This window comes from Pleuronectes platessa, chromosome 7 (genome assembly GCF_947347685.1).
Source record: "Pleuronectes platessa chromosome 7, fPlePla1.1, whole genome shotgun sequence".
Classification (NCBI taxonomy): Eukaryota; Metazoa; Chordata; class Actinopteri; order Pleuronectiformes; family Pleuronectidae; genus Pleuronectes; species Pleuronectes platessa.
Window position 1 is genome coordinate 15,919,397 of NC_070632.1, and position 16,096 is coordinate 15,935,492.

At 40.2% G+C, this 16,096-nt stretch overlaps 1 protein-coding gene across 1 annotated transcript; it reads left to right on the top strand.

The window, feature by feature from the left end:
* The first annotated feature begins 430 nt into the window (after nt 1-430).
* Nucleotides 431-11,108, top strand: LOC128444453 (CD81 antigen). The gene is made up of 8 exons (XM_053426952.1): nt 431-708; nt 2,316-2,430; nt 7,942-8,039; nt 8,183-8,257; nt 8,479-8,592; nt 8,681-8,779; nt 10,040-10,123; nt 10,270-11,108. The coding sequence occupies exons 1-8, from the start codon at nt 643-645 to the stop codon at nt 10,333-10,335; spliced, it is 717 nt and encodes a 238-aa protein (XP_053282927.1). The 5' UTR covers nt 431-642; the 3' UTR covers nt 10,336-11,108.
* The last annotated feature ends 4,988 nt before the right edge of the window (nt 11,109-16,096 follow it).

A 16,096-nucleotide genomic window follows, 5' to 3' on the forward strand; every position in this document is an offset into this window, starting at 1 on the left:
CTAGAAAGGGCTGAGATCATTTCATTTGCAACTCAATGTGCTGCACTTGAGCTTTGTAACATTTAGCCAATAGGTCCCTTGCCTTGGTTTAACATGTCAGCAGAGGGCGCCCTTGTACACAATAAAATAAACACAAAACAACTTGTGGGTCCTCTAATGAGTTTGATCAAGTTTGTTAATTATCCTGACATTTCAAAAAACAGTAAAAAGAGTAGAGTAAAAGTAGAGTAAAAATATGACATTCACCATGAGGTTTTAACACAGTGATGCAAATTTTCAGTTTGAGTAGGTTTTAAATTGTTTATAAATTCTTTCTTTCTTTCTTTTTTCCTTCCTTCTTTCTGTCTTTCTTTCTTTCTTTCTGTCTTCCCTCCCCTCTTTCTGATGCAGATCTTGTCGTCTCCCTCTCTCCCCTCCTGTCGTCTCCCTCTCTCTCCTCCTGTCCTCTCCTCTCCTCTGTGGTGGGTAGTGCCTCGTCTCGGTTTTCACTCTAGATTATAAAGGAGGAGTTTCCAGCGTTGAAGCCTGAATAAACCTGAGTCCTGTGGCAGAGACGTGCCTGTTACCGGACCGTGGACTGGGCTCACACAGTGTTTGTTTTTTTGTCCATAACAAGAAGGAGCTGATAAACACACTGGCATCATGGCTGTGGCGGGCTGCACGAAATGCATAAAATATATGTTATTCTTCTTTAATTTTATTTTCTGGGTGAGTTGAAGACATTTTACATTTTAAGTAGCTTTTGATTTTTTTTCATCCTTTCGTCGTTACCTCTGTTTTCCTCAAACTTTCTCTCTTTCACTTGCCTAACAGCTTTCCATGTCCACATCTGTGTAGCTCAGGGCTTTAGATTCACTGATGATCAATCCTGGAGGAGATGCTGTTCTGTGTCAGAGAGGAGGGCATCATCAGTGCAGGAGACACTTCACACTAACCCCTTGTCCAGGTCCGAGTTAGATCTGCTCTTAAATCAACAGTATTTTTTAAATGCATGGCCGAGCACAAGAGAAGGGAGCAGCCTCAGCTTCAGATCAATTCACAGAATCAACTTACTAATGATAAACAGGAAAGTCTGAGCCCTGCAGCTGGTTTTGGAGAAAACTCTGAAAATGTAGCTGAGCTCTGGGGGGGGGGTTTCTTGCTGTTTCAGGGGAGTCTGGGTCCCTCCAAATTAAAAACACATAAAGGGAGCGATTGAACATCTGGGGGAGGGGGGAGACGTTTCCCTCTGGGATTTCCTTTGTTCCTACCTGGTCACCGCACTGTAGCACCAGGCAGCAGTGCAGTGATGGTGATGGTGCAGTTTCATTCATCATTTTTTGTCCATTTCCCCAAGAAAACTCTCCTCCAGTGCATTTTGTTTTTCTGGAAGGTTATTTCATTAATAAGGGACTTGCCACACTCGCCTCATGCAGCTGTCTGACTTTTAATGCTTTATTACATCACATCACACTTCCTGCAGATGTGTCTTCTATTTTGTGTCATGGCCTTGCACACAATGAGGACCGAGTTCACTTGTTTGTGAATTGTCGGTTGGTTTGTCTGTACAGAACAGCCATCGCTCTTTTGTTAAAGTAAGCACAGAGTCACCATATCCTGCGCCCTCTGCACTTGATGGAGTGTTTCCTCTGTTGGGTTTGCTGCTGTGCTGTTGTGAAAGCTCTGAGCCCTCTCTTCCTCTTTTTGCTATTTTTCATGTGAAGAATCCTGTTTCCTGTTTCTTGGCGAACAATGGGGTTCAGTCCTAAATGTGCAAATATCTCGATTTAAACATTGGTCTAAAGAGATAGGGAGTCATTATGTGGAGCAAAATACTGCTGCGGGTGGGATTCTTCAGTATTTATGATCTATCACTTTCATTATGTTATTAATGTGTTATTAGATATAGAACACAGTAGAGATCCAGGGAGATAAAGTTGATAAACAAAGTTGTTGAGTTGGCTTGAAACAATGCTGCGAGGACACCGTGCCGTAGGTCACTGAGGTGTCAGGATATCCTCTCATGGCAGCGGACAGTGCGCTGCCTCGCGGCCGAGCCGATGACACAGGTCAAGAAATATTAGCAGGAAGGTTTGGACACTGATAAGATCTTTGCAGAGTCGAGTCAGTGTCCGAGATATCACGATCCTCTGACGACACTGTGATGGGTTGTCAAAAAAATCTTAAAAATGTATGACTACAGATTTGTTTTAATATTCATGACAACATCTCTCTTGACTATCAAACATTTAAAAAAAGCTTTGACCCCCCTCAAGGTTTAACCAAAGTAAAAACCCATGAGAGAGAATCAATAAAACCTTTTTCTCTTTGCACAGCTGGCCGGAGGTGTGATCTTAGGAGTGGCCCTGTGGCTGCGCCATGACAGTCAAACCAGCAACCTCCTCATACTGCAGTTTGAGGGCCACCAGGCACCGGGCACTTTCTATATCAGTGAGTATACTCCTTTAACATTACAGCTTCCCAATCGCACTAAAACCGGTTCTTTCCTCATACAACAGCTAAATAATGCCTGAGTCGGAATTTACAGATTATAAGCTTTTCTGTGGTTCATATACTCTCTGTGATCAAATTTAGATATCTAAAATCTTAAATTGGTCTAAAAAAGAATTGGGGGAATATTCTAATCATCACATGAATGGAGGGGAATGCTATTAATAGCCCATTTCATACAACAGGATACATGTCCACTGAGTGCTCTAATTTACAATACCATCAACTACAACAATACAATAAACTTTGGACGCATGCCATGAAAGTGAATCACCTCCTCAGTGTCACATTCTCAACTAGAATGACACTTGAGAGCGCATACCACCTCGACCGAGGTATGCGCTCTCAAGTGTCAGTAAAAAATATTTAAAAAACATACAATGTTAAAGAAAGTGATGAGAAAAATTCCTGGACCTGCCCCCTTGACCTTGATCTGCACCAAACTTTAAAGGCTTCTTCCCTGACTCATAAAACATCCTGCCTCCTCTAGTTTTTGCCCTAATCTTGCTTACAAACAAGCAAACATGCAGACCAACAAACAAAGGGGTGGAAACATAACCTCCTTGGCGTAAGCAACAAAGATAAATAATGTTAAAGTCTGAAAGGCGAACCTTCACTAAAACTATTTATTTCGGTTATGTGTACATGTTCTTGTTAAGTTGTCCACTTCTAAACATACACTTAATTTCTTCTGGTAACTTCTCACAGTTTACACTTTGTTACACACATGACAGGAAACTCATAGTTAACACATCCCTGGAAGTGAACTAACCCACAGAAATACCTGTCTTTCATACTCAGCGTCCAGAATTAGTAGGAGCGGCGTGTCCTCTAAGAAAAGAGCAGGAAACAGGACGTACGTAGATCCGCAGCACGACTTAAGAGCGGCACAGCCAGCATCTACACCTCAGCTGTCATTCTGCAACACACAGCTGATGATCTCTAAATCATATCTATACGTTGATGAACTTTAGTCCCAGCCTTCAGCCCTGAGGCGCTTTCAAGAGGGAGAGAACAGATGCTGCAGGCAGATGTTGTGGGCTCCGAGCAAACTAATGAGCTGTGAGGAAAAGTAAAGCCACCATGTGCCTTATGTCGCTTTAAAGCATTCCATACTCTGGAATCTTTGGTTTTGTGTGAATGCAGCACTGCATGTTCTGTACATCTCCCAAAGTCTTGAAGCTCAAACTGAATCCCAGAATGGGGAGTATGTAGCTCAGGTTGTGTTCTCTGCACAAACTTGGGTCATAAATCATCATCATGTTTCTGCCCTCAGACGTCCAGAGATTGGCACAAAAACCTACAATACATGATATGTTTGAAACTTTTCAAAGGTCCATCATCTCGGTGTGTTGTGGTGGTGAACTCCAGTGAGCCCATTAATTTAGATCTGGGCTCCTCATCCTCTCCCATACTTACTCCTCTGTAAGTATACAGAGCGATGGCAGGCTCGTGCTTTTTATAGAGGAAAGGCTCACTTGTGATTTTAAAGGCAGGGCGGATAGGCCCACCCAGGCAAGATCAAGGGGAATGTATCTTTTTTTTCTACCCTCCCTTGAACATACGCCCTTGCATAATGCAAATAACCTTTTACATGTGCACATTACCCCTCAAATTAGAGTTTAGCGTGGATGTTTTTAGCATGCTGGCACACCAAAGTGGTATTTATGTAAGGCTGGATATACGCAGTCTCCTGCCTCTTACCCAGGGCCTGAAATCATCACTGGTGGCAGTTGTCGGCAGTTGTCGGCAGTCTGGTTTGGTTAGAGCTGCATGCTCTCTGTAGGACATACAGTAAGTGTGACAGAATTCGTTACACAAGTGGACATTGCTGCTGCTTTACACTGTTTGATTAATGCAAAAGTTCCTGCCTGAATACTGGAGCTTTTTTTGCACTGTTTCATTACCGAAAAAAAAGCTTGAACTGTGGGAACGCAGGCAAAATCAATGTTGATATGAAATTGCATGCCTACATCACTGCACACAACTGGAAAATCATTATCTGCAGCATCCCAGCTGAAACCTGCTCTGACTTTCACTACTTTGTCTAAACTGGACATTTCTAACAAAATGGCAACAAACAAACACCTCTTAAAGGTCTAATATTTATCTCAATTTGCTGTAATATTTAGTAACAAAGCTTTATACCTAAGTGCTAACCAAAATCTTACATTGGGGCTCCAGCCACTCTAATTATTTCTTAACAAATGTGTGTAAATAATAGAGCTGTCCCTACTGCCACTCTTATGATAACACCAACAGAGAGGGTTAGCTTAGTTTAGATTAGCTTAGCTCAACAGCAGGGTTCAGTGTTTAGAATTTAGTGACATCTAGTGGTGAAGTTGGATATCGCAGATGAATACCCCTCAACTCAGACTCAATTATGTTCAGTTTGGACTACTGTCAAAAACATGGCGTCCTCCATAGAGAGGACCAGCTTCTGATATAAATATAACGTATCTTAATATAAAGGGCTAATTTTAGGGTAAAGAAAACAACAATTCGTACAATTTATTGATTATAATTTATTATGATTATAACATGAGTGAAAACATCTCTAGGATTGTTTCACATTCTGGGTCAGCCTAAATCTTTCACACTCAACCTTTAAGACTGTAAGGTAAATGGTGTCCTGCCTCTGTACAAAGTTTATAAAACCTGCCCACCATCACCTTAGAGCTCACGAAATAAAACATTTTGTCTGCTTCTCTATTTACTGCTGTGCTGAGCAGAATCCGCTTATTATTTACCAAAGTAGTATTAAGATGGGAGCTGCTGGTTAGGTTAGCTTATGCCGCGTTCCATTAAACCTCAGAGCACAGAATGCAGCTGGAACGCCCCCTCAAGTCAGAATTTCGGAAGGTGGGAGGAACTTCACCAACCCCCGACTTCGAAGTCCAAGATGGCCTCTCCGTATATCAGCACTTGTGTCATTAAATGTGTCAAACACAGTTCTGTCCAATTACTGACAGTGGACGTTTTAAGCGTCCAAAAATTAAAGTGGTATCAACCCTCTCGTCTAACATTTGGTGAGATTGAAAAAGGGTGTACTTCACCATCATATTAAACAATTGTGTAAAACTGCTATTGAGTTATTTTATGATCCTTTATCCTGACTGACATACAGGTCCATCTGAGTTTATTGGTGTCAGGCTCTGGCTGTGTGGACATGGCTTCCCAGCTCCTGCCTGTTTGGGTCGTGTTTATTAATAATGGATGAGGAGAGCAAGAAGTCCAAGTGGGGCTTTTAGTTCCTATTCACCTCCCTCTTTTTGCCCCTCTGGAGATTACACAGCCAGACAAGAAATAAATGAACTTCCCCTGTGGCATATAATTGCCTGTCACCCTGAAAGTCTCAATAGCATTCAAAGCTTAAAGGGTGTTGTCATAGTAATGGAAGGCAGTGGAAGTAATGCCTGCCTTGCTGCATTGCCGGGCTACTGGCACTGGTAGCCGTTTCTCACTACAACAAAAAGGGCTAAAAGAAAAGAGAGAGACAGGGCTGGGGGGGGGGAGTAAAGGAGGAGGGAGTTGAGTAGCAACAGAGATAGAGAAAAGAGGGTGTAGATGTAAGTATTAGGAAGGGTTGTGCGTGATGTTTGATTCAGGGTGTGAGGTTTTAGAGACATGCAGCCGCTACAGCAGCAAGGTTTCCCAGTATCTGTCTGTCCCAGGCCGCGCTGTCAGCCCAGATTAGAGGCTTGTGTTTTCCTGTGTGTAAGAATAGAAAAACCCAGAAAAAAAGACTGCTCCCAGACCTTCTCGCTAAAAGCAGCGGCTCGAAGTATTCACATCCTTTATTTATGCATAAGTACCACCCCTGCAAAGGGTCATAAAATACATCTGAGGTGCAAAAACAACACATTTTACCTCTTTGGGCACGAAAAAGTTATTTGACAGAAACCATATGAGAGGTTGAGAGGGAAATGTCTACACAGCTGTTAGATAATTCTAGTGCAGTAAAAAAGTATATTTCCCTTTCAAATGTAGCGTCAAAGTATAAATACTTCTTCAGAGAGAGTTGGACTGTTTGAGGGATTGACTTATGTGAAGAGATTCATCTCAAACAGCCTGCAGTTTATGGAGATTTTTTTTGTTTGAATGATTCTTTAAAAACTGAGCCCCAAACTTCTAATATCTCAAGTCATCACTCTGATGAGTTTCAGTGTTCAGCTTTAGAACTGGAAACAACAGCCGACTCAAATACGCATTGTACATGTGAATGTGTATATAAATAGACTAAACTAGAGGGGACCTGCTTATTATTTCCTGTTGTGTGTTCCTTCATTTTTTTAAAGTTTCTATTTAGTGCTAGACAGTAAATGTACTCATGCAGTTGCTGTACTTAACTACAGTTAAGAGGTTATTTTACTATATTACGATCACTTATCAGTAACTTAATAATATAATAGTCTAGATACAATAAGATACAAGCATTCTACTTTAATACCACATTTCTTTTGACAATGATTATGTATTTATACTTTAACATGAGTAAAAGTTTCAATGCAGGCCTTGCAGATTTGTTTTTTAAGTACCTTATAATTTCTTCCTCCACTACGAATAAAAAAAAATTCAAACTATGGTGTCTCAGCTTTAACAGTTTCATGTTTTAATAAGGCCATTAAACTCATTCAGATAGAAGAGGCTGCATGTTACAATAGTTTTTATAATCTACACCAGCTTCCCCTTTGTCTTCTAAACTAAACTCACCATACAACTCGTGCAACAGACATTTACATGTAGCCTATATAACTTTTTAGATTTCTACTGTGCTCAGTGCTTTTCTTTTGAGATGAATAAAACCTAATCCAGACTTTTTCTGTGCGTGGAGCTTCACTGCTCTTCAGGAGCCTGTTGCTCACTCCCACCGAAACTCATGTGAAACTGTGTATTTTGTCATCACCATGGATACCTGCCCAAAACTGCTTTTCTCAAGTATATATATATATATAACTTGAGCTTTTTCAATATAAACAAGTCTTATGTTTTCTTCATATGACACAAAACAGTGTGTGTGTGTGTGTGTGTGTTTGAGTGTGTATTCACATGGTTACCCTCTCTTTCCTGGGGAAGTATAATGCTCGGGGTCAGAGGTCAGTGCAGAGGGGGGTTTGTGGGGGGTTGGGAGTGTCTGGAAGGCATTTCCTGGACTGGCAGCTGCCCGGGCTCTGCCCCACCTCTCTCTCTCTCTCTCTCGCTCTCTCTCTCTCTCTCTCTCTCTCTCTCTCTCACATGATCTGGGTGCTGTTCAGGATGTCAATAATGTTGCGTCATCGGTCAGGGAAGGCTGGAGAAACATCAAGGCTCTTTTCTAAACAATGTGTGGATTGATGAATGTGCAGCGGGCACAGGCCGCTCTGACACTGCTGCTCTCTGGTGGTGCACAGGGTAGACCGCATCCTCTTGAAAACTTGATCGTTCACTTTTGTGTTGACTCTGTGTTTACAGGCGTGTACATACTGATCGCGGTGGGAGCTGTGATGATGCTCGTTGGCTTCCTGGGATGTTACGGCGCCATTCAGGAGTCTCAGTGTCTGCTGGGCACAGTGAGTGTCACATCTCTTTTGACTTTGCAGCTCCCACCTTTGAACTCTATCCAGCAGGAGCTCTTTTCTTGAATTAGAATGACATGTTTTTTAATCTGTGACAGAGGTTCAGATTCAAACACTTATTTCTCCTCTCTCTTAAGTTCTTCTTCTTCTTGGTCATCCTGTTCGCCTGTGAAGTGGCTGCAGCAATGTGGGGTTTCATGAACAGGGACACGGTAAGTGATGCAAGCACACGCACTGACACTCACACACACACACACACACACAACACACACACACACACACACACACACACACACACACACACACACACACACACACACCAGCAGCAGCAGCCCTGCCTGTAGTTTGATCCTTGTATTGATTTTCCTCCTCTGCTCCAGTGCACCTACTCTGTCTGTTTGTATTTGTGTCTCTGACTCCCTGCCTTCCACAGATCTCCAAAGAGCTGATCAACTTCTACGACGCTGCATACATTAAGGCCGTGGACGTCTCCGGGTCTCCCAGTAAAGACGCTGCCATCAAGGTCCTGGATGTTTTCCACAATACGGTACGTCACCATGGAAAACCTTATAAGCGATAATATACCTGAGTGATCACTTTATTGATTTAGTGACCTCTTCTTCTTTCCTCTTCAGCTCGACTGCTGTGGTAAAGGTGATGACACGGCGCTCTTCAAACAAGTGTCCAGCACCTTGTGTCCAAGGAAGACTGCAGGGGATTTTATCAAATCTCAGGTAAACATTAATTCTACTAATAAAGCCACAAATCAAAAACAGTCGCCTGTCTGAATTGTCTTAAAACTTAGTGAGATTCTTTCCGCGGACCTGAAGAAGTGCAGCAACAACTGTTTCTTGAATACACTGGTGGATTTCTTGTATAAAACTGCTGCTATATAACTTCATATATTTCAGGAGCTGAGACTTTTCTCCTTTAGAAAAATGGACACATAAATGACAGTTTTTACAAAAATTTTAATTTGAATTAGCATTAGTCCTATCCTTTTAGAAGTAGTTGCAGTGATTAAACACACTCACTACAAACAGTAATATTTAACAAACCCAGCTGGATGTGAAACTAATTCAACAGTGCTGTTAAGAAAGGGGATTTTAAAGAAAATGTTTCATTATAAGATGATGTGTAGGCTATGTATATCTTACGATATCTAATTGTTTTACATCAATATGTTAATGTCCCGTTATTTGTTTGATTATTAATTCCCTAGAAATGACATTCCTGTATAACAATTTTATTAACTTTCAATCCTTTAAAAAAAATGTAACTAAACTTTTAAGAATCACTTAAAACTGAGCCGATTGGGGTCAATCCTGAAATTTGATCATTGAACTGTCAAAAGGTCACTCTCAGTATTCCTAAACACTGTGCGTATTACAAACTGTAATACAATAATTAATAATAAACCTGACACTAATGTAATTAGTGGCTTCATGCCTCTGTTAAGACAACCAGTTAAGTTGGTAGTTTATATCCCTGTCTGTCCAGACTCATATGTGGTGAAGCCTTTGAATTTAAGCGATTTAATAACATCCAGGAATTTCGTTCTAAAAATTCCTGAAAGACAGACTTAAGATATTGTTTTCAAGAGACCAAAGACATGATGTGTGAGGTCACTGTGACCTTGAAAATCTAACCAGTTCATCCTTGTGTCTGACTGAATGTTTTATCTGAAGAAATGTCCTCATATCGTTCTTGTGATGGGACGGACAAACAGCCAGAAAACTAAATACCTCCTGCCACTGGCTGTTGCTGAGGCATAAAAAATAACACAACAATGTCTGTAAGGTTTTATTACCCTTGGCTGCTGGTTTCAAATCACATACTCTTGTGTTTAATACCATCACGACCCAAACTACTTCAACAAGTCATAGCGATATAATGATGCGATAACGTATAACATCTTTAATAATCCAGAAGTGTGGGACAGGAACAGCTTAGATTCAGCCTCTCACAACCTCTTCTCTTCTGTCTCGTCGCAGAGCTGTCACACAAAACTGAACGAGCTGTTCTCCGAGAAGCTCCACCTGATTGGTCTGGCCGCGCTGGTGGTGGCTGTCATCATGGTGAGTGTAGATTAAAGACGTATCTTTCCCACAGCAGCGACTCTCTACAGTTTTCCGAACTCCAGCTTTTATCAGCTGTGATAAGAACACAGGTGCTGGATTCGAGACATATTGAATTAAACTGTTCTGTTGTTCTTTCTGTTTAGATCTTTGAGATGATCTTCACCATGGTGCTCTGCTGTGGGATCCGCAACAGCCCTGGAGCGTATTAGGACTCCAGCCAACAGGCAGCATCATTGTATAATGGGATTATTTTGATTATGCATCAGCTCCTTTTCCCCTTTTGATTATAACACTAGACGGATATCTCCTCTTTTTATTTTAGATTAGAAACAATGAATTGATCTTGATACTGCTCATCTATCATTGCTGTTATTTTAGCTTTTGTGTGTCGGATGTTCTTTATTATTTATCATACAACACTTCATATGAATCTTTTATATTATTTACAGTATTTTTTGTGAAAGGTTTCTCTCAAGTCATTAAACTTATTGCTGTTGGATGTATAAATTGTATATATATACATAAACTTTGTATATGTTAATAACACTTAGGAGAGTCCATGTATTCCCTGATTGTTTGTGGCTGCAGTGTTAGTGTAACAATAAGATTTAGCAGGGTTTCATGGACTAGGCTTCTGTCTTACTCTCGCCTGTATGTCCTTTAGTCAGCTTTATGTCTCTGCTATGTGTGTTTTGTCTTTTTTAGCACAAAACAAGTTACTTATCCTGTTTTAGTAATGCTAAGAAATGATGTCACCTCCTTTGTACTATTGATTTTCAACCCTTTTCTCTCCTGATCCATTCAGATTAAATAATTTCTTATCATAAGTATCATGTCTATAAGTTTTGAGTAGATTAAAGAGGGATTCTGACTTTTAAGTTGATTATTTCTAGTGGCCTGAAGAGGCAAAACTACAGTATTTTGTAAAACAGTAGCAAATAACAGAGATAAGTCTGGAAAATAAAGATGTTTTGAGTATCAATACATTGTTTAGTTTTTTTCTTATTTGTTACAGAGACAATTATTTCATCTCTCACCGGCTCAGTGCTTCTCAAACTGGGGGACGGGCCCTTCTGAGGGGCCATGGGTCCATTGCATTGGGCCGTGAATGAACAAAGTAAATATATAGTGTCACCAAGCTGCATTATTTTGATTAATGTCGGAAAAATCAATTAAAAAAAAGTTTACTGAGGCTGTCGTGTTCACCTTTAACTCACTAAAACTCAATTTAGATCATTCTTTTTTAATTACCTTCGCTGTCGAAAGATTTGTTTGGTTGGAGGTTTAATGGGTGGGGTGGGTGGAGTGTTTTGTGGACTCATATGTCATCCGCCCCTCCATCAGCATAGTAGTGAGTATATAATGAGTGATTTTTCATATCTGGGTGAACTATCACTTTGAGCTACTTGATCTGTGCAGTAAAGTATTAGTGCCATGTGTTTTGTCAACCTCCTTCAGCTTCACTTATTTTAAACAGAATAAAAGCTGCAAATATGTAGCCTGTGTCTCCACAGGGGGGCAGTGTGACATCAGCACCTCTCTTGCCCAATCAGCGCCCTCTATCCGAAAGCTCAGCTTAACATATTAAAAACTGAACTGACTTGTATTTCTGGCACAGTGGCAGCAGACACTCCCGGCACACACGTGTTCGAACCGCCCTGACGTTCGTCTCCTCATCACAGGTCTCCTCTTTAACAACGTCAGGGTGCAGGTTTCGCTCACGGTGCCCACAAGCTCAGACACATACGCCGACATGTTTTATGATCCCTGTCTACTGGACAGATGTTCAGGAAACATAGATGTGTTAAATCAAACTCCAGCACAGTGATAGTGTGAGACAACCAAAACCAAATGCCACACAACGCACACACACACACACACACACACACACACACACACACACACACACACACACACACACACACACGGACACACACACACACACACACAAACACACACTTACATGTATGAGGACTTTTCTCTTATACATGGTGATCTCTTTGTCTTCCATTCTTGACTCGAAACAGAAAACCCCTTTCAGTCTAATACAGTGAAACTCAGGAGACTCCAAAAAAGCCAATCAACTCAATCAACACCTTTCTAAAGAGTTTTAAAAAACTGAACAATACAACCTTTTATATGAGATTGACATTCATAGGGCTGTGGGATTAGTGTTAGTTCGGTGTAGCCTTTTCAATAATTGAGTGCAGATGTGAATCAGAGTTTCGAGTAGAGTTTACTTCCTGTGGTGGAACCCTGTGAGGGCAAACAAATAGTGGTTCATTAATTAGGTTTATACATCATGTAGAGACACGCAGAGAAAGTGCTGATGTGACGCTCCCACTCTGCATCCCATTCATGTCCAAAGATTAAATAAACAGCATTATAGTTTTTATAGTTTTTAAAGTGGTGCTTGCCTGTATAAGCGGTGGAGCAATTTTTTTAAAACTTGAAACCATCTCATCGGTAAAGATTTGTTGGTTTAAAAGGTACCAGGTGAAAGGTGTTGTATCACTGTTGTCTGTTAAAGTGAGCTCCCATTGAACACACTCAAATGACTGCATGACTGAATCCAGTTTTTCTCATCATGCACCTACAGCCTGGAACAACATACAGAGCAATCTTAAGCTCAACACGTTTATATCCTCAGGGCAATATAGGTATTTAACCTCAACTTATTTGTACCTCTAGTTGTTATTGTTTTAATCTACTTCAAATTCAAATTCATGTTGTAATTATGGCACTCGCTATTTGCCAGTTTTTTATTGATGTTTTCTTGGTGTCTTGGAATGTTTTGTGCTTACCTGGCTGTCGTGTAAATTAGGTCCCCTCCTCAATGTATTCACATGTTAAAATAAAGAATGTTCAGGCTTTCCGGATTTCAGGCAGGATTCAGGCTTTCCTCGAATCTCCAGTTAAGGGAAGTGTTACCATTGAGTCATGCACACACAATAAATAAGCCCCTGTCCTGTGTTAATGTGAAAGGTTTTCTCATCTGTTCCCTGCTCAGAATCGTGACCTCAGCCCCGTCCGACCCCTCTGTGATGAACTGGAAGCTGACATCAGGTTTCAACATCAACACTCATGAGGCTGAAGGGAAGATCTGGTGCGGCGTCTTCCCACACGAGTGCTGACTGTAATAGCAGCGTGTTAATACCCATGACATGTCCCACACTGACATGAGTGTAATCAACAACCGTCGGTCACACATGGGCTGAGAATCTTGGAGTCGAGTTAGATTCAGTGCTGAAGTTCGGCAAACACATAAATCCTCAGATTCAGATTCAGTCTCCAGCTTTACACCTTCACATCTACCTGCTTAGATTGATGCACCTCTGTATATTTAGGCATTAGTCACACTTTTTAAAATCTTGTCTCCAACTCGTCATGAGTTCTGCAGCGAGCTCTTCACCCACAAGTTCTGTTTGGTGAGCTGGAGACTCCCGGTTATAAACCTAAATACATACATGGCCTGGTTTTATCAGGTTGATGCTTAATGGCTATTTTTGTACAAATATAAGTTTGGTTCCAAAACGATTATATTTTTCATTTCTGTGTTAATGAATTACTTAACGAAAGGCGTATATTAGCTCATGTGAAGCCTGTACTGTATATCAAATATGAAACATGAGTCTCTTGATGTTAAAATGATGCTTTATGGTCAGTTCTATATTTTGTCACTTTTGTGAAATATGCAGGCCCAGGTTATGGAGGGTTACCACATTATTAAATGTTTACAGAGCATGAGCAGAGGGGCTGGCAGATCTGAGGTAATAAGTTAGGAAAGTAAATGTGAAGAAAGTCACAGGTTAGGAATGTCAGAGAGCAGGAATCACATTTATCTTATTCTTACCTCCTTATAATTATCACAGTTACCTAACACATTCATTTTATTATTATAAATCATAGAATTTGTTTTATCATCCTGCTGTTTGTTTGTTTATGGTGTGTTAAATGTCTTTTTTTGAAGAGAACTCCTTATCCGATATCTGAAATCCAAACCGATCGTGTAGTGAATGATTAATACCAAAGTGTAAAATACTCCTTTACTAGCTAATGGTTTGCTTGTAAAAAAATGTTTTAAAGATTATCATCACAGTTTCTTTAAGCCCAAAGTAACATATTCAAATATCAAAAATATGTTTAGTTCAGAATCTGATAACATTGAAAAAGAAGAGCAAGTTGTCACAGGCGAAACATTTCAACTGACATTCTTTTGACATTTTGGCTTAAAAATGTATTAGTTAGACAACTAATGTTCCTCTGCTGACTGAATACTAAACCAACATCAGCAGCTGAGGTGTCAGCACGAACGACAGTACAACCCTTAGAAGTGTTTAACTCCCATTCAGTTTCATGTTCTCATAATGTTTTACATCTTTTTGGCCATGTGGTGTGGTCAAAAAACAGACGAAATGTGTGACGCATCAGACAGAACATGGGTGTTACTTTCTCATGCGCAACTTTCTCTGACACACACACACAAACACACACACACACACACACACGCTGCTCTGAGTCAGTAACCGTACCTGTTCTCCTAAAGCAGTCTGAGAACTCAGTGAGAACACCTGCTCTGATAATCTGATGTGCTGACTGATTCAACAATGAAATGTTGCAACATCTTAAAAAGAAAAAAATCGGAACCAACATCATCAAATCACACGGCGTGTAGGGAAGAGTTAATAATCTGTCCCCTCTCCAGTAACACACCCAGCAATGTGACACTCTTTGACTCATCTCTTTTGTTTCGGGGAGGCACCACGTGTACCTACACTGAAAAAGATGCGATGATAATTATTAGGGTGGTGCCTATAGAAGTACTCTATAACCTCTAATGCCGTCTAATACCTCAGCAGATCAGACGCCCTGACGAGCTGGTTCAACACTTCAGAGAGAGAAAGAGCATCCACCAACAACTCAATGGTTATGGTAAGTGTCAACTTATTTTTTAAAGACATTTAGATAAGATTTAAATAATTCCACTGCTGTTTATGATATGGAGGGGAAATAATTTCCACTGAGAACATTACGTTTTAATTAAATTGTATAGATGCATTTACTGAAATGTGTTAAAGCTGTGAGGGATTATTTTCTACGCACAAATATTCTCTGACGAAAAAGGATAGAATAGAAAAAAAGAGAATAGAATTTTGTCATGGAACGTACAAAAACATTCTGCTACAAATCTCCAAAGCATTGCGATAAATATAATAAATAGAAAAGATGGTTGATAATAAAAAAATAGAGAAATGAGAAATATAAGATTATATATACATAGTACATATGGTAAAACATTCAGCTTTTGTATCTCTATAGATCTTTTACTACATCTGGTTCATTGTGTAAATCTATTGACTTTAATCATCGACGGGGAAAGAAAATATCGGTCTTTCAATTAGGGAAATGATTGGCTAATTGAAAAACCTTAAAACAGGATTAAATTCATCTTCTGATTTTCTTGTTTGTTTTTTCTTCTTAAATCCTAAGGAAGAAAAGAATCCAGAAAACAAAATGATTTCACTAGACATTTGTTTAAAATGATCTAAACCAGTTTAATTTAACATGTTTATTCTTCACCGGATGTGATTTTTTAAATACTTCACATCAGTTCCAGACAGGTAGATACTACAGCTGCACCGCATGTAGCATGTGTCACCCCCAAGCTCAATATCAACTTTGTATCTGTGGCCATGGTGACTCACGGTTGCTAGGCTGAAATAAAACAAAGCAGATAAAACAGGTATGTCTCTGACGTAACAGAGTGAGAGTGAGCCACACCTTGTAACAGTCCTGCAGTCAAGCTGAGGCTCAGTTGCAAGACTCAACTTGATTTGATGCCAGTAATCATTGCACTTACAAAAAGACAGACAAACAACAGATGTGTAATGAATTCAAGGTCCAGTCTGTAGGTGAAATTGATCTATTGGCAGCGATTGTTGTTTTCTTTACCCCATAAAGTGCCATTTA

Excerpts from the sequence above, each read along its gene's own strand:
- LOC128444453 (XM_053426952.1), top strand. The coding sequence starts at position 643 with ATGGCTGTGGCGGGCTGCACGAAATGCATAAAATATATGTTATTCTTC. Across the intron at positions 8,258-8,478 it reads GTTTCATGAACAGGGACACG|ATCTCCAAAGAGCTGATCAA; the intron begins GTAAGTGATGCA and ends TGCCTTCCACAG. Across the intron at positions 10,124-10,269 it reads TGGTGGTGGCTGTCATCATG|ATCTTTGAGATGATCTTCAC; the intron begins GTGAGTGTAGAT and ends CTTTCTGTTTAG.